The following is a 19,398-nucleotide window of genomic DNA, read 5'->3' as shown; positions in this document are numbered from 1 at the left end:
ATAGCAAACAATGATAGACGGTATGATGGGATGCGATGTGTTGGATACGATAGGATACGATTGGTAGGATACGGTAGTATATAATTGTAAGATATGGTAGGATACGGTAGTATATAATTGTAAGATATGGTAGGATACGGTAGTATATAATTGTAAGATATGGTAGGATACGGTAGTATATAATTGTAATATATGGTAGGATACGGTAGTATATAATTGTAAGATATGGTAGGATACGGTAGTATATAATTGTAAGATATGGTAGGATACGGTAGTATATAATTGTAAGATATGGTAGGATACGGTAGTATATAATTGTAAGATATGGTAGGATACGGTAGTATATAATTGTAAGATATGGTAGGATACGGTAGTATATAATTGTAAGATATGGTAGGATACGGTAGTATATAATTGTAAGATATGGTAGGATACGGTAGTATATAATTGTAAGATATGGTAGGATACGGTAGTATATAATTGTAAGATATGGTAAGATACGGTAGTATATAATTGTAAGATATGGTAGGATACGGTAGTATATAATTGTAAGATATGGTAGGATACGGTAGTATATAATTGTAAGATATGGTAGGATACGGTAGTATATAATTGTAAGATATGGTAGGATACGGTAGTATATAATTGTAAGATATGGTAGGATACGGTAGTATATAATTGTAAGATATGGTAGGATACGGTAGTATATTATTGTAAGATATGGTAGGATACGACGGATTCGATTGTCAGGATACGATTGGCAGTGGTTTAATGCTTATTATTAGTGGGCCTGTAATGATTAGTGGTTCGAAGGTCTAACTTAGATTTATGTTAGGTGCTAAATTAAACTTAAGTATTATGCACAACTAGGACTCTTTGGTTGAATATTAATGGTAAATAATTATACATTTTAATAATTCTAAAATTTTTGGTGTACATGGTGGATATCTTCAAGTACGTCATGCGTAGGCCGTACTGTAGGTCACGCAATTGGGGCTCTGGTCCGACATGTTTTAAAGAGGTATTTTAGCATGTTGCGTATTTTAGCATGGTGCGTATATCCGCACACCAGATCTTCTGCTTCAGAGACGTTTGGCTTATGTGCTTGTCAATGGGTTTTGCTTTGGCGTATTGCATACTTAGTATCGGAAAAGAACACAATGTGTTTCGGAGACGCTAAGCCTTTATACATGGCATAGGTAATATCTTGGTTGAAAGTCATTCCAAGTATCGAAGAAGGTGTCTGGATTTGGCTATGAGTTAGCTATATATTTGCAGTTTGCACTCTAGTAGTCATAAGGTGCAACGAGTGCGGCCTCCATGGTAGCCATAGTGATAATGTGTTAACATATTTATTCACTGCGATAGTTTTCTCGTCTACAATCCTTGTAAGAAGTGAGAATGATTTATTTCAATTTTTGGTTTGCCTAAATGACTTTTTTTTACATTTACCAAAAATTTATCGAAGGGCGGTATTTGATCGAATCAATCAGTTTATGAATTTGATTTTTTTTTTAATTTTTAAAAATATTTCCTGAATTTTTTTTTAGATTTTAAAGATGGCAACTAAAATGGCTGACAAACTGGTGTACGCTACTATGGTTTACTGTCCGGTGATTGTTTCAGTGTGAGTTATAGTGGTTAGTTAATAATTCAATTTGGCGGTAGCTCACTCAAGCAGATGAAAAGAAAATGGTATCCAATATGGCTGGCCTGATGTTACACTGACAAAGTTTAGGTTGGTGAGGGGAGGGGTCAGTCTGATTCAGGACATAAATGTGGAAGGTCAAGTTGCCAATTGTTTGAAAGTGCATTCACCGGAATTCGAACCGAGTACCGATATTTATTCAATTATGTTTTTTTGAAAATACATTTTTTTTAACTTTTTTAAGTACCATCGAAATTTTTCCTCAAAATTTTAAGATTATCAAGTTGTTTAAGCCTCAGCGAAGTAAATTGAGCATTTCAGAGGAAAATTTACCAATACATATTTTTGAGAAAAACAAAATGGGAAATTTTTCCTCGTATAGGAAATTTTTCCCTCGAATTAAGTAAACATTTAGTCAAGTTGAAGATATTTGAGTCGTATGAATTAAGGATTATTAAGGACTCTAGAGAAGCTTTAGACACCAAAATGGCCACAGTAACCTCACCATCCAAAAAGTAAAATCTATCACCACGTCTCCACAGCCTGAAGTCTATGCTTAGACTTACTATTGTATACTATTAATGTTTAACTGGAGAAAAGACATGAAGGTGCTGTGAACCTTATATGTTGGAAACATTTTCTTTCTTTCATTTTTCTGGCTGCAAAAGACGTCATTTGGAAGCATCCATTGTACTTCCTGGATAAAGAAAGAAAGTTTTTTGGCATTGGATGCTGGTAGGGTGACGAGGCTATGTTAAGGTTCATAGAAGGGCTTAAGTGGAGGAAATTGAACTTTGCAGCCATTGCAACACATTCCAGGAGTTTCATCTTCCCACTTCATAGCGAAACTCTAAGCTCAGGTTTACTGAGGTCAAAGATAAACAGCCACGTCCTTGGAACAATCACTCTTATACTTATGTTTCAAACCAAATAAATACTGGTACGATGAAGGTAAAAGAGTGATTTGTGATTTCATATCTTAGTACATATTTGTTTATGCCTTATTTATGTAGGTTTTACTATAAGAATTTTTTTACAGCCTGTCTATCGACTTAAGAATGTCCGTAAGTATCTATATTTTTTCTCAGTCCCTCTGTCGAATTATGAATTATTTCGAGCATACGTAAAAGCATACTATCTCAATTTTTTTGCCTAATTGAATTTATAAAAAATTTCCTGCGTTATTTACTCTACTCTATCTTTTTGGTATGACAGTATAAAAAAGCAGACTTGTCAGAACTTAGGAGGTCGAAGCAAGGACTAAGTTGGGGTAGAGACACTGTGCGATGTGAATTCATTTCTAATTCCATTTCCTTAATTTTATTGCTGTTTACACTATATGTCGTAGAGAAATCTCAATAACGGAAAAAAATATTCAAACGCACAGAAAAAAGTTGAAATCAGCCTGTTTCAAATGGTAATTGCATAGACCGCACAGAGAAATTTGTAGAAGTAATCAGTCAGAAAATATATCACAGCAAAGACGAACATAGTGGCCTGAAGACAGTTGCAACAAGAAACTAATAGTCCATTGAAATGTTACATGAAATTTGCATTTTTTAGAGGACGCCATTTTATTTTTGGTACATGTTTGGGGGGTCAGTAGAAGCTTAACCTCAAGTTTGTGGGGTCGCCACCCTTGTCCCCCGGCCACCATCTTGGAAAAAGGGGTGCAAACACCTTTTTCGTGATATCTCGGAAATAATGCGTCCTACAAAATATTTGTAAAGACATAATTTGTAGTAAATTGCTTTGCCTACAAATATGTTAATATAACTTTTGCCCTACATTTAAAATTAAAGAAGTTATAAGCAAAAAAGTAAGAATATTTCTATAAAAAATTTCCTTTTTTGCTCTATAACTTTTTTTCATACATTTTACAAAAACATTACCTCAGACCAATCTTGTAGATCGTCTTTTCAGGAAAATTTTTCTCTATAATTTTTTTAATTTAATTAATTTAAAACGCTGTTATAGCGCTCCAAAGTTGATCGGGTTCGTCAATGCTCATGAGAATCCGGTCAAAACGAAATGTTTAACTTAGTTTGATGATCTTTTTTTTATTATATATATATAATTAATAAATTTTTGTTAAATTCCTACCTACAACTTTACATATTCATTGCTAACTCTTTTCGCCGCCACCTATGTATCAGAGTCTGTAGGCGCGTTTTTTAACTTTCCGCTAAGAAAGTTGAAAATTTTCAAAAATTGGGAAGTTATTGGTTTTACCCAGTTTTTCGAAAATCGAGTTGTTATCAGATCTCGACGTTTTGAGGCCCTGGGAAGCTTCCCTGAATGTTTTCCCTCGTTTCCCTGTATGTAACCCTCTTATAACTTTTGAACGGCTTGACCAATTGGAATGAACTAAGTGGGGTTCCAAAGAATTCTACAAAATTTAGATTTCCTAAAAATTTGAACCGATTCGGACCAGTAGATTTTGAGAAATCTCAAAAATGAAAAAGTTGAAACACTGTTTTTTTGGAATAACTTTTTAACTGCTGAACTAATCAGCTCTAAAGCTTGAAAAACTACGCCGATCGCTGCAAACCGGGTCAAAATCGGTTAATTCGTTTGTGAGTTATCGTCGTTAAAAGAATTCGAAAAAACTGATTTTTTGGAATAACTTTTAAACAGCTTTACCGATCAACTCAAAAAACTAATCAACTCTTAACTTTAAAAAACAACCTCAATCGCCGCTAATCCGGTCAAAATTGGTTGATTCGTTCGAGAGATATCGTTGTCGGAAGAAAATCCAAAAAAGTGTTTTTTCGGAATTGCTTTTTTTCGGAAAGTTGTGCAGATTTAACAAAAAAAATTTAAAAAATGTATTTACAATAAAAAAAGATCATCAAACTAAGTTAAACATTTCGTTTTGACCGGATTCTCATGAGCATTGACGAACCCGATCAACTTTGGAGCGCTGTAACCGCGTTTTAAATGAATGAAATTTAAAAAAATTGTAGAGAATTTTTTTTTTTCAAAAGACGATCTACAATATTGGTCTAAGGTAATTTTTTTGTAAAATGTATGAACAAAGTTATAGAGAAAAAAAGGAAATTTTTTATAGAAATTGTCTTACGTTTTTGCTTATAACTTCTTTAATTTTCAATTTAGGGCAAAGTGTTATATGAACATATTTGTAGGCAAAGCAATTTTCTACAAATTATGTTTTTACAAATATTTTTTAGGACGCATCGTTTCCGAGATATCGCGAAAAAGGTGTTTGCACCCTTTTTCCAAGATGGCGGCCGGGGGACAAGGGTGGCGACCCCACAAACTTGAGGTTAAGCTTCTATTGACTTCCCAAACATGTCCCAAAAATAAAATTGCGTCCTCTAAAAAATGCAATATTCGGTCCTTAAATTGTAATATTTCAATGGACTATAAAGAAAGACCAAAACCAACCTTGGACGACTCAGTGAAGAACTGACAGACCCAAAGAGAATCTGGACAAAACATCAACACAGAGCCTCACAGGTGTACCGAGTGATGTGACTTTACAGATGATCTGTACACAGCGACGACGTCACAGAAGAACACAGTTGGTTTTTTCAGACAAAACAATTGCGACGTTTCGAGAATTGACATTTGTTCCAGTCATCCGACACAAACAAACCGGATGCATAAACTTTATTTCATAAAACTTAACCCCGTTGCGTCTGAAATTCCACACAATGGCGAGAAAAAGTAGAAATTTTCATTTGTTTAATATTTAAAATAAATAAATAATATTTTTACGCTTCAAAATAAGTAATTGTACATAAAAGTTTTAAGTATATATTATTATTTAATTTTTATTCATCAACGTAGGAGCGAAATATCTTTAAATTTGTAAATATAATTATATTTGGTTTTTATTGTTTACGAATTATTTTTACTTAAAAAGATATTCTCCCGCTGTATTAGCTAGGAGGTTTGATTTAAAATCGAACAATTTACCTCCATTTCATATGTTAAGGTTATATATTTAAACAAATTTTGAGCCTAGATATTTAAATAGTTTATGGGTTACCTTTGTTCGAAAGTTATCAGAATCAAACTTAGAAATTTTGGTCATTATTTTACAAATTAGCGATAACGTTACGAATGTGTTTTTTTTTGTCTGCATTATTTATTAGTAATAAATCCACGATGTTTTAAAAACTATTTCTATCTACTGAAATAAAATTGTTACATTCTACGTAATTGTCTTAGACCACGCTTATCAAAAGAACCTAATAAGGAGTCATATTTTCCACTTTTTTCCTGAGGAAGACGCAGACGATTTCTGAGGCACAAAATAAACAAAAATAATTGCTTTAAAGTTTAATTAAAATGTTATAACTAATAAACTACTTTTTATTTTAATAAGCTTGTATTTAATAAGCTTTATATATTTTAATTTACTATGCTTATGAAAATTAAAAATAAATATATTCAGAGAGTTTATAATGATACCACGTAGATGTAATCAAACATTTTTTTAGCCTATACATTTATGAAAGATTAAATTATTATTTTAAATAAACAAATGCTTTAAATAACCGTTTTTAAAAGTTAAAACATCTGAGAACCTGTTTTGTTTGATCAAATATATTCACACTTAGTGGGGCGGAATGGATTTATCATGGTATTCTCGTTTACACCACATAATACACTCATTCACTGTTACATTTTACAAATATCTGATACCAGCCTACACAAAATTCTGCCTTTTCATTTAACGCCAGTTTCATTTCATCCATGCCATCTTGGCCTCAGGCGGAAAACGTGAATTTTCTCATTCCATGTGACAGCAGAAACTATTTAATTCGCATCTACTCTATAACAAAACGTTTTTCTTAGAACATTTAAGAACCTGTATTAACGGATGAGAAAAGTATAATTTTTAACATCGTTTTCTCTCCCTGCGCCCAAAGCAGTATTTAAAACAATTGCAACTTCGGGGGTTCTATTTCGTTTTTCAACGTCCTACAAAAAATTTCCCTTGTTTAATTTGTACTGAACAGACAGTGTATTTTAAGAAATAATTTTTAATTTCTCCTTAAGACTGCTCTTTGGATAAACCTTAAGGCGACAAAAGAAACAAGTAACAAACAAATTATATCCTTCCTCGGGCAAAATAATTTCGCTTAAATGTTTTTTTCTTTTATTTTGTTTTGAAGCTCTCAGTGATTTACTAATGATTAAATTACCTTCAAAAAGGTATTTCTGGTTATTTTTGTTTAAAAAAATGTATTTGTACAAAATTTATATAATATGGTTCATTTCACAGGTTTGTGATTTAATACTTTTTTTAAAAAATAAAATGGGGTTTTATTGCTAGGTTTTTTAATGTTTCCTTTTTAAATTAAATGTTGAATTCTTTAATTTCTTTTCGCTTACATTTATTTTTGTGCATTAGTACAATATATCTTATTAACTAACTGCACTTAACTTACATAGACCTGTTTATAACGTATTAAAAATAAATTTAACCAAAAATAGTATACACATGAAAAATATCCTACAAGTTAGAACTTTGTAACTTTAAGATAAATTACAAAATAAGATTCATCATTACATGGCTCTTTGTTATTAGAATGGATTTTGGATTAGATACGGCTCGTACGAGTCTGATTTCTTACAATATTCAAGGCAGGGATTTATTGAGTATACGATCTATTTTTTAAAACGTTAGTATGTAGATTTTAATCTTGAAAAAAATTTGAGCGAACCTTTCAATACTCGCCAGAGATGTGTCAACATGGAACCTCGGTTGTTCATGTTGTGAATAAATAAACTTGTAAGAAGAAACTGAAACAAGAAATTAAACTACAATTTTTAAAAATAATGCCAAGCGTGATAATTTACAAAATGTATTCATTTTAGGAAAAATTGGTAAACCTTTTTTTTCAACCTAGCTATAGTTCCGTTTAAGTTAATAATAATCTAACTAAACTGATTCCAACCCAACCCAACACAACCAATGTTGGGTTAGACTAATTTTTATTTTATTTTTCCTAAAATTTTACTCAAAGTCGATTCTTGTATGCGCTTTGGGTAGTTCGGAACAGTTAAGATGCAGTTATGATGATTTTATGTTATAATATTAACCATAAACCATTATGTCTACTTTTGAAACACATTCACTCATTTTCCGTACTTCACATTTAATCCAACTGCAAAATATTAAAAATGGAACATAAATTATTTGAAACCAAGTTGGCATCTTTTGGTTTTATTTTTCCCCTTAAGAATTGCGTTGTGTCGGTTCAAAAGTCACGTATTTGGCAACATTGATCATTACTTCTCTCGTGAAGTTCGTTGTCAATCATTACCCAAATATACGATAAAGATGTTTACATTCATCAAAAATAAAAATTAATTATTTTAAATTAGGTATCATCGCAATGAATATTTTAATTAATGAGTTTTTTAACAGCGTTTAGGAACTATTGTTGAATTTATGTTTCACAGATAAGTCGTGTGCGTGTTGGATACATTTTGTGGTTTATCCAATACATGTACAAAGTCGCCGTTAGTTACTTAAAGTAGATGGTGGTGGCATAAAATGTTTTTATCACATAAAAAATAGTTTGCCAGAGGTTTTTAATAAAAAATATTGTTGTTTCCGTGGTATTTTCCTGAGGAGTAAATTTATTTTCCCGAAATTAGGTAATGGTCTCTCGCACGACTCTTATCCCGAGATTCATGATCCCGTCCACTTCTATATACACGAAAGAATTATGCGAGTCTGCCATATTTTCGAGGTTTCTTAGACTTATGCCCATGTGCACCGTTGTTACGTATTTCCGTTCCATTCACGAAATAACTCGTGCCAAATGCTCTATACAGAGAGCTAAGATCTTAAAACATATAAAATTAAAAATACTGAAAAACAAAATTGGTTGTCTGTAAAGTTGGTTTACGGACGATAGTTTAACGTGAAAACGTCATAACAAAACATTGATGAAATGATTGCATACTTTTATGAATAAAATTGAATCATTCTTATTGAATTATCACTATTTTGTATGGATACAAAGAAGGAGTGAAATTAAACAATTTAATTGATAAATTTACTTTTATTTGCACTCATTATTTCAATTATGTTTAATACTTTAACGAAGAGATTATTTTAACTATAACTTTTATACATGTTTGCTATTTAACTTCTTCCAATCTGTGTTATTCTTTTAAAGGATAGGACAATGATAGGAAAAGTAGGAAACGAATGGGAGTGTTTCAAGTTTAATGTGCCTCGAAAAAGTCAAATCGATGGTTGTTCCAATCGAGTGGAAGAGAGATAGATGCGGCGCAAGCGTACAATGAGCGTAACGGGACAATGAGTCATCCTTTTTTTCGTGCGTGCAGCCGGCGTTCATCGATTTATTAGACGTTGTCACGTCAAAAATACATTTCCAAAACCAGTAAGGTTGAACTATTATAAATGTAATCTTCTCTGATTCCACACCCCGAGTGGAGCGCCGCGCTCAAGGGTGGCTCCCGCTGCAAATGAAACCACTCGACCCACGAGCTCCCGAGGTGTGTCAACTGTTCATGTCGGGCGTCCCACAACGAGAGATCAATAAAACGTGTTTCCGTTCGCTCGTAATGCGAGAGAGGGTGGCAGGCGAAACCCAATAGCACCTGTATTGGTATAGGTAATGAAATTGGTGTGGTTTCCTGCCGCACGAATAACCCCTCCCTTGTGACACACACTTGTGACCGCTCAGACGTTCCGTCCGAACACGCGCAGAACTGACGCACCAGTCGATTGTGTCTGAAGGCCATTTCCCGAAGACAATTGTGATTATACGACCACTTTCTTGTCCGTGTGTGCGTGTATGTGTGTTCCTTTAAACGTTGTATCCTGCCTAACTAACATATTTGTTTAAATTTTAGTATTCAGAGGTTTTCATTTCACTTTTCAATATTTGGTAAAAATGTTGGCCAACAAAAGCACGTTATATTGGTCGTAAATAAAAAAAACACAAACAGCGAGAAAATGGCAAAATAGGTAGTTCTAAAAAGTAAAGAACTGAGGCGTTTACTACGCCTCCATTAGTTTAACTTTTATAATTAATTTGTAGTTTTAACGTCTTTTGTATTATTAACGTCTTTTTAAATTGATTTGGTTTAGATTGTATTATATGATATTATAGATAGTTTGGCGCTTGTCTCAAACTCGCCCTGAAGTATGGTTAAAAAAAAAACATTACGGACATTAGCGGCTCTGCGTTTGTGTTTCCACGAGTGAACACCGCGCCGCGCGCGGAGCGGTGTGACGTCATGGGGAGGCGTGAACGAGCGGACTACTGCGGCTGGCTAGCGGGCAGACGGGCTAGCGGCTGGTGGAGTGCACATCGGCTTGCGGGAGCAAGCGTCTTGGGCTGCAGAAAATGGAAGCCAGTATCCCATTCACCAGCGCCTCGAGCAGTGCCCAGCCCGGGGCTGTCATCCACCACGCTGCATGGACAAAAAGTAAGCCTCGACGCACTTGGTATTAACAACCAGACATCCGGTTGAGTTTTTGATGGAACAAAAACAGAGCGACTATAGTGATCACAAACTGAGACCTTGATAGCATCAGAAATCGTTAACGCCGCGAACTAAACTGTCTTGCTTTTTCATGTTGGGCTGTGCGAGAAAACTACATTTACTGCAAGTGAGACTTAGACGTTTATTATGTTGTGGTGCGGGATGTTAGCACGGATTATAGCGTCACAACTAGAGACCGCTTTGACGAAGAGAATTGATGATGTGCAAAAAACATTTAAATACAACTACGTTATCCATGATAGTAGTATAGTTTGGCCGGAGCTGGGACATGGCTTCTGGCTGTGGAGCGTGGAGACGAGCCACATCTCTGACGTCACGTCCATCTATGACGTCACGGCGGCCATCTTGAATGAGTTTAACGGGACACAGCGTAACGGGACAAGTAGGACATTGAACTTTGACCCTCAAAATTTGCCAAAATTGGGCAAAATTTGCCCAAAATTCGCCAAAATTTACATTTCTGTGGAAAAGAATTCCGCCAAAAATTCTCAAAAAATTCCACAATTCAAAAATTAGGATTTCGAAAATCCTTAAAAGTCGTTTTGCCCTAGAAAGAACTCAAATTCCTAAAACTGGCTTAAGTATCCATGTCTACAGCCTCAGATAAGCCATTTCATTTGTGACATATTGTTTTGACTGAAAGGTGTTCATCTGCTATAGCATCCTACATAACCTCAATGTGTGGCATTGAAAGTTACCCAAGGACACTATAACACATGAAAGTTTCAGATATGTCGGATCGTTAACATTTGCTGTACTATGCTATTATGTATTAACCAAAGGATTAGTATAAATTACAATAGAGACATGAGAATATATTTTCTTTTAGCTTAACTTGGGGGTAATATTTAAAAATAGAAACTAACTCATTTTCAGACCATCAGTTATATTTGATATAAAAAAAACTTTATGAGTATTACAGTATTACTTAGTTATTTATAAATCTTCATAAACAATAAATAGAATATCACTTGTTACATTTGTTACTTGTTACATTTGTTACTTAAATTAAAAAAAGAAAAAATATGGGGCCCCAGAATATTAAATAAATATTAACGTTACTTTAATTCATAAATTTATGTTAGCAAAACAAAATAAAAAATCAAACTATGAAAAATTTATAAAATGAATTTAGGTAGGTTGTCCACATTTATTGCCGAACACATGCTTCATGCGAAGTATGAAAACGAAGAATCACTTTCCTGAATTCATGAGTGAGTGAATCCCGTAGCCGTCAGAAAAGAGAGGAGAACATCCTCTACTCCAAACAAAGGGTTACAAGTAGTTCATAGCATGGCCGGCATAGGGAAGCACTCCAGATCCATGACTCGTGGGCCGCTATAAAAACATTTCAAAAGACTAATTACATGGTGAAATATTTAAAAATAAATGTCTAGCATGTTTTCCAGAGAAATCTGCGAAAACTCACCCAATAGGCGGCTACCCAAACTTGAAACTACCGCATGGATGCGGTGGATAAATAAAGAGCAGAAATTAAAACAGTTTTTCACATTATGGTCACCAAGAAGAAGGAAGTGACCATAGATGGCATAACACAGTTAGCCAAACATAGTTACAAATGCACAATTTAAAGAATAGTTCCGAAAACTGAATAGCACACTGCCTTGACGAAAATATAATTAATTAAACTTTAAAATAATTAAATTTGTTCAGAGTTCTTTTCTTTGATTCTTGATGCACTTAAATTGGATAATAATTATGTGATAATAAAATACAATACAAATAGAACAAAACATACCTTCACTTAAAGACAAAATTACAAATAAATCACCCCCATAACAGAAATTCTTAAAAAAAAATAAACCAGCGTTCAGTTTGCCGAAACAAAAAAAACAACACACACAAAGAGTTAAGCAAAAACGAGTGTACGCCCAGCTGAATGCTGCAATGGCACACACTCCCTCCCTCAAACCAGACGCTACCGCCTTAAAAAAGAAATATTTTTTTTTTAAAGTTGCCATCAAAAACAATTCAATTTACCAAAAAAAAAAGGACATAAGAATTAATGATGTCAAAGCTACAAAGACTGTATTAGATATAGAAATCAAGAACTTAAATTATTATACTGCTGAAGAAACAAACACCACAGACACGAGCATAAAACCCCTATATATTTACTGAGAAACAACAAAATATTATCCTTATAAACTCCATACTCAATGAGGAATATACACCTCTTCATACAATAATTAAAACAAAATGGGGACTATACACCCCTGCATAATAAATGTTATTAAATGCTCGCTCAAGTAAGATAAACAAAAAACTCGGTCTCGGAATTGACATAAATTAGCTGAACGTAGGATACTCTCATACCTACGAGAGACAAATCTCAAAGCTAAAGTGTAAATCAAGACAAAGATGAAAATACCAAAGGACAAAAAATCAGTGTGTAATTGTATAAACAAAACAGGACAGAATGGTGGTACAAGTACCCAGGACAGCCAGCGTATGCTACAACAAAGAGGGACAAAACCTCAAACAAAATGCCCGTCGGCTTAAAAAAAAACTGGGAGGTGCCAAAATACAACAGGTCACACTCCCGATACTGGTCACTAAGATCCTGATCTTAAGATACCGCTCTGAACCCTGCAGTTCAAACAACACATCATGATAAAATTTAAAAAAATTTCCAAATAGAAGATACCTAATCAAAGTTTAACAAAATTTACATTGAAAATATAGATCAAATATTAAAGAAATATGAGCCACAAAAAAAAGAAAACAAAAATCTCTAAAATGCTTATTCAAAACGACAACACAAAATTGAAAATGAAAAATAAGAAAATGGCCGTCCAAAGATGAATGACTAAGTCCCATACCTTAGACACTCAAGAGATAATTTAGCACCTGCAAAAGCAAGCTTGACCACTAACACAAAATATAACATGAACAAAGTTGATTCAGCAAAGGTGAAGTGAATAAAAAAAAATAACTGCTTGCAATGTATTAAAAGGAAAAATTTTTAAGAAGAAGTCAGTTTAAACCATACCTTAGAATGAAGAATGTGTCACTATAAGACAATCCCACCAAGCAGAACTCCACTACACGAAATTCACCAGAGATGGCTGAAACGGTGAGTCGCAGCAACACCGAGCCGAAGCCGCAACCACCCTAGCAAACTCCATGCAGCAGACACCCCACCGGAAAGATGTCATACAGCAACAACCTAGTACACAAAATTAAAACAAAAGGAACATCTAAATTCAAAACAAAAAACTTGAAAAATAAAAAAAATTGAAAAAATGATTAAGTTGATGACACTACACGGTGTAATGTGTGGAACACATGTGCAATGGCTGTGTCGTGTGGAAAGCTGTGTAAACACACAACGCACCACATCCCCACATGAACTAACACACACATGACCTATAAAACAGAAATTTCAAAAAAATATATGTTTTGGATGACAAGACAAGAAACAAAACGGATATATTAAAATGTTATTTTAAAAGATGACACTAACAAGACAAACAACATAGAAAAGCAATAAATCAAGGTTAGCACTCAAAAAAAATTAATTATTCAAAAAACAATAAAATCACAAAACAAATTATTAACCTAAAATGAAACTATTATTAAAATGAGTGATTGGATCTTCCATGGCAGACATAAGATTTAAAATATGACAGAGGTCACCAAAAATAAGTGTTGGTGAAGCCTAACACTTAGAGAATTGTCCTGGCTCAACAGCTCTAAGGACCACCACAAGAAAAATTAATTTAGCAAAAGTTTGCCCACGGGCTAACTTGACCAAAGTCAACAAAACATTTAAACAAAATCTAATGTCGTCTGGAAGTCACTTACTCCAGACAATACAAAATTGTAAACATACAAAGCTCTAACCTATAAAACTTTCAATTACAGTGCTTAGAAAAATAATATTAAAAAGAAAAACGACAAAATTCTAACAGAAGAAAACCACTGACCTTTTACTGCATCTTACTGAAACAAAATAATTAAAACAAAACAAAGCAAAATAATGAAATTTAAATGAAGAAAAACATTAATAGGCTCAAGTAGGAATAGATTTAAATGAAGATCAAACACAGCACAAGACAAACAAAACTAACCAAATACTTGATTCAAAAATAAATATACTGCAAATTAAATACTTATAAAACAACTTCATAACATCAATGATTAAATCGTGCAATGAAAAGCACTAGAACACACATTAAATGAACATAATAGGGAACCGGCAAAATGTCTCTGAAAAGAAATCAATATCTAAAATACATACCCAAGATGACCTATAACAAAACATGGGCAGAAGAAACAACATAAGAGATTATTAAAACAACCTGCTATAAAAAGAACTTATTAAATGATGGCAACAAAAACTAAAAATACCTATCATGGTTAGGTAACGAAAAACGTGCCCCAATTGGTGATACACGAAAAGTAAACAAAACATCCTCAATTAAAAAATTCCCTGAAGTAACAACAGTAAACCACAGACCACTCAACACATGAAAATCTGCAAAATAAGATATTAAAATAAATTAAAGTATCATGAAAACCGGAAATAATAAGTATTCAAAAACTTCTCTGAACAAACAAAACTTGCATCAATATTTAATCTGAAATACCATTTAGAATTATGTTAATAAAGAATATGCAAATAATATTATCTATCATTAAAACAATTACAGTTTTGTACTTTAAAATATTAGCTAAGAGATTACAAAAAAAAAATAGTTTACCAATATTAAAAATACTATTAAAATTCATAAAAAGAATTATTTAAGATTGCAAAAGGTAAGAGATATCACACAAAAGAAAATGTTTATGAGTTATTTTACACAACAAAATATTTAAGGTTATAAAATCTTAAAATTAAAATTATGGTTTAGTTTCTTCACAATTATATATAAAACAAAATAATAACATAGTAAACAGCAAACCATGCTCTGCTACCATTTTGTGACATTGTTTTGACTGAAAGGTGTTCATCTGCTATAGCATCCTACCTAACCTCAATGTGTGGCATTGAAAGTTACCCAAGGACACTATAACACATGAAAGTTTCAGATATGTCGGATCGTTTACATTTGCTGTACTATGCTATTATGTATTAACCAAAGGATTAGTATAAATTACAATAGAGACATGAGAATATATTTTCTTTTAGCTTAACTTGGGGGTAATATTTAAAAATAGAAACTAACTCATTTTCAGACCATCAGTTATATTTGATATAAAAAAAACTTTATGAGTATTACAGTATTACTTAGTTATTTATAAATCTTCATAAACAATAAATAGAATATCACTTGTTACATTTGTTACTTGTTACATTTGTTACTTAAATTAAAAAAAAGAAAAAATATGGGGCCCCAGAATATTAAATAAATATTAACGTTACTTTAATTCATAAATTTATGTTAGCAAAACAAAATAAAAAATCAAACTATGAAAAATTTATAAAATGAATTTAGGTAGGTTGTCCACATTTATTGCCGAACACATGCTTCATGCGAAGTATGAAAACGAAGAATCACTTTCCTGAATTCATGAGTGAGTGAATCCCGTAGCCGTCAGAAAAGAGAGGAGAACATCCTCTACTCCAAACAAAGGGTTACAAGTAGTTCATAGCATGGCCGGCATAGGGAAGCACTCCAGATCCATGACTCGTGGGCCGCAATAAAAACATTTAAAAAGACTAATTACATGGTGAAATATTTAAAAATAAATGTCCAGCATGATTTCCAGAGAAATCTGCGAAAACTCACCCAATAGGCGGCTACCCAAACTTGAAACTACCGCATGGATGCGGTGGATAAATAAAGAGCAGAAATTAATACAGTTTTTCACACGATGGTCACCAAGAAGAAGGAAGTGACGATAGATGGCATAACACAGTTAGCCAAACATAGTTACAAATGCACAATTTAAAGAATAGTTCCGAAAACTGAATAGCACACTGCCTTGACGAAAATATAATTAATTAAACTTTAAAATAATTAAATTTGTTCAGAGTTCTTTTCTTTGATTCTTGATGCACTTAAATTGGATAATAATAATATGATAATAAAATACAATACAAATAGAACAAAACATACCTTCACTTAAAGACAAAATTACAAATAAATTACCCCCATAACAGAAATTCTTAAAAAAAAATAAACCAGCGTTCAGTTTGCCGAAACAAAAAAAAACAACACACACAAAGAGTTAAGCAAAAACGAGTGTACGCCCAGCTGAATGCTGCAATGGCACAGGAATAAGGATGTCATAACAGCCATCTTGAATGATGACGTCACCGTTGCAATTTCCGTTACGACCACCATCTTTAAAATCTTTATTAATTATCCGAATTTAAAAAAAAATTTTTAAAAAATTATAAAAAATTCAAATAATATAATTTTAATAAAAAATATTTAAAAAACAAGCATTTACGACACGGAGTTCGGAGTCCTCGGTTCGAACCCGGTGAGAGCAAAAAAAATAAAAATGGCGATCGATCCTTCCCCCGCAGTGGGTGCTGGCATACAGACTCCAACCACTTTTTTTCAAAGCATATATATCGCCAGTGAGCATGACGTCATGTTCGCCATCTTGTCTTCGATGCTGGAAGCCATCATCATTGTATCGTCGGCGAGAGTGCGCTGACGCCATGTTAGTTTAATTCTTATCCGCTAGAGTGCAGTAATCATTTATTACTGTGACACCCGCCATCTTGAAATTTAGACGCCATCTTGAAAATCCGTAATTATTTAGCTAGAAATTCGGGAAAAATTCCATAATTCATTAAATAAATCACTCATTAATTTACATATTGATCCAATCTACTAAGGTCCTTGGTTCGATACCCAATCGATGCAATAATATTTAATTTTAAGTAAAAATACCTAAAAAATGACATGTTCGAAAATAAAACACAAGTCCTTTTACAAAATAAATTTTATTACTTCATTTATATTTTACTACAGGATCACCTGCAAAGGTTAGCAATCTTACAAAAATTTAGGTCCGCATAGGCGTGAAATGACTAACTATTAGCTCCAATCGGTTTATACTAGACAGAGTCCAACCAGAACCTTTACAGACATAGTCCTCCTCTTCTTGACGGAGTTTCTGGATACTGATTTTAACAGTTTTCTTGACATCGTTAGAACTGTAAATTACTGCAGCCGATGTCTTGAATGCACACTTCTTCACTTTATCATCGAATGGATACGGCTTTCCATATATATACAGTCCAACCACAAGTTATATTTAAAAGGTCCGTTTGTTGCTACGTCATCAGTAAACTGATTGATTATGTCCTTTCTGATATCATCAAGAAAATTACAAATGTCCTTCGACTCGCTTAACGTACTTGGATAATAGTAGTCTTTCAATGTTCCACGAAATGCAGACTGTGCCAAGTAGAAGCCATTATCGTTTACTTGTAATGCACCGAACACAGTCTCAGGGTTATTTTCATGTCCAGACATCATAGCAAGCGGCTGCTGCACATCCGTTTTTTTGCTTGTACACTCACGAGTCACCAATCTAAACCTAGGAGTCGAACTTTCTACAGGTAGTTCAGCAGTAGGCGCACAGACTTCACCTTTACATTTTTTCGCATGATGTCGCAAACTGTCAATTCGAGTAAACCATTTAAGGCACTCATCACAGCGAAACTTCATGCGAGAAGGATTCTTCTTGCATTTACTCCTCTCCTGTCTTCGTGCATCATGGTAAAATGCGAACGACGTATCACAGTAGCTGCAAGGATACCGTGGTGATGAAGTCGAGCCTTTCACACCTGATCCAGGTACTGGCGTTGCAACAGTAGTACCATTTCCAGGCATACTCTTATGAACTTCAATACATCGTTGTTGTATAGAAACCTTTACTTTCTGCCACACAGCAGCGCCTTCACATGTCTTAAAGTGCGTTTTCATATTATCTTTTCTGGAAAACCGCTTATGACTCTTCTCACAACCAAACATGTTGCGAGGAGGATTCTTAGCACATTCACTCTTCTCGTGTCGACGAGCATTGCTGCTGTTTGAGAAAATCTTGTCGCAGTAACGACATCGATGTTCGTTAATTGATGTCCATTCGCCATTTATTGAGGTCTCCATCGAGGGCGAAACAGCGTTCGACGAGGTTTCCTGTACAGCCAGCACCACAGCCATTAAAGTCTCTTCAGCTGATGGTGGTATCACATCTGTTGAAATCTCCTCCAATGTTGACGTCGTCGTTGTCACCGGGATCTGCACCTTTTCCTCGTAGCTGTCGTTAAGGTTCCCGTAGTCGACGGTACAACCTCCATCGAGTTCGACGTTAAAGACGGTAAAGATGCCATCGAGGTCTCAAGAACAGCTAATTGACACGACTTATGCACCAGAAGAAACAAACTAGACGATCCTTACACCGCCGACTTTAGTAACAAACTGAGCGATCTGCTGTCTAGGACTCGCTTATATACATGCACTGTATGGAATAATACGCTAGTCAAATCAAGAACCATTTACAATAATACTAGAGTCAAATCTACAAATTATATAGAGGATCATTTGATCGAAAGAAAAATTCGATCTCTCCATAATACGCCAGGCTCCAAGAGCTACAATTCACGTCATCAGATCCATCTACATTTTGCTCCTATGCTTCACTTGACCATTAGCTTCAAGCGCTCCAACAGCTCCATCAGCTCCAACACGTAATGTACGCAATGTACGCGCAATACATGCAATTTACGTGCAATAAATGTAATGATCGCACAGTACACACAGGAAACGGAACGTACACACAGTACACACAGGAAACGGAACGTATACACACAGTACACACAGGAAACGGAACGTACACACAGTACACACAGGAAACGGAACGTATACACACAGTACACACAGGAAACGGAACGTACACAAAGTACACACAGGAAACGGAACGTATACACACAGTACACACAGGAAACGGAACTTACACACAGTACACACAGGAAACGAAACGTACACACAGTACACACAGTAAACGGAACGTACACACAGTACACACAGGAAAAGGAACGTACACACAGTACACACAGGAAACGGATCGTACACACAGTACACACACAGGAAACGGAACGTATACACACAGTACACACAGAAAACGGAACGTACACACAGTACACACAGGAAACGGAACGTACACACACAGGAAACAGAACGTACACACAGGAAACGAAACGTACACACAGTACACACAGGAAATGAAACTTA

At 34.2% G+C, this 19,398-nt stretch overlaps 1 protein-coding gene across 1 annotated transcript in view; it reads right to left on the bottom strand.

Annotated features, from left to right (window-relative positions):
* The window catches only part of LOC134536423 (filaggrin-2-like), a 185,193-nt gene that overhangs the window by 29,092 nt on the left and 136,703 nt on the right, over positions 1-19,398 (bottom strand). The window contains exon 2 of the mRNA XM_063376136.1: positions 5,057-5,097. Coding sequence (XP_063232206.1) covers positions 5,057-5,097 — 41 coding nt within the window. The remainder of the gene's footprint in view (positions 1-5,056; positions 5,098-19,398) is intronic.

This window comes from Bacillus rossius, chromosome 11, assembly GCF_032445375.1.
Source record: "Bacillus rossius redtenbacheri isolate Brsri chromosome 11, Brsri_v3, whole genome shotgun sequence".
In the NCBI taxonomy this organism is placed as follows: domain Eukaryota; kingdom Metazoa; phylum Arthropoda; class Insecta; order Phasmatodea; family Bacillidae; genus Bacillus; species Bacillus rossius.
The sequence above is the reverse complement of the archived record's forward strand: the minus strand, read 5'-3'. Positions and strand labels throughout refer to the sequence as shown.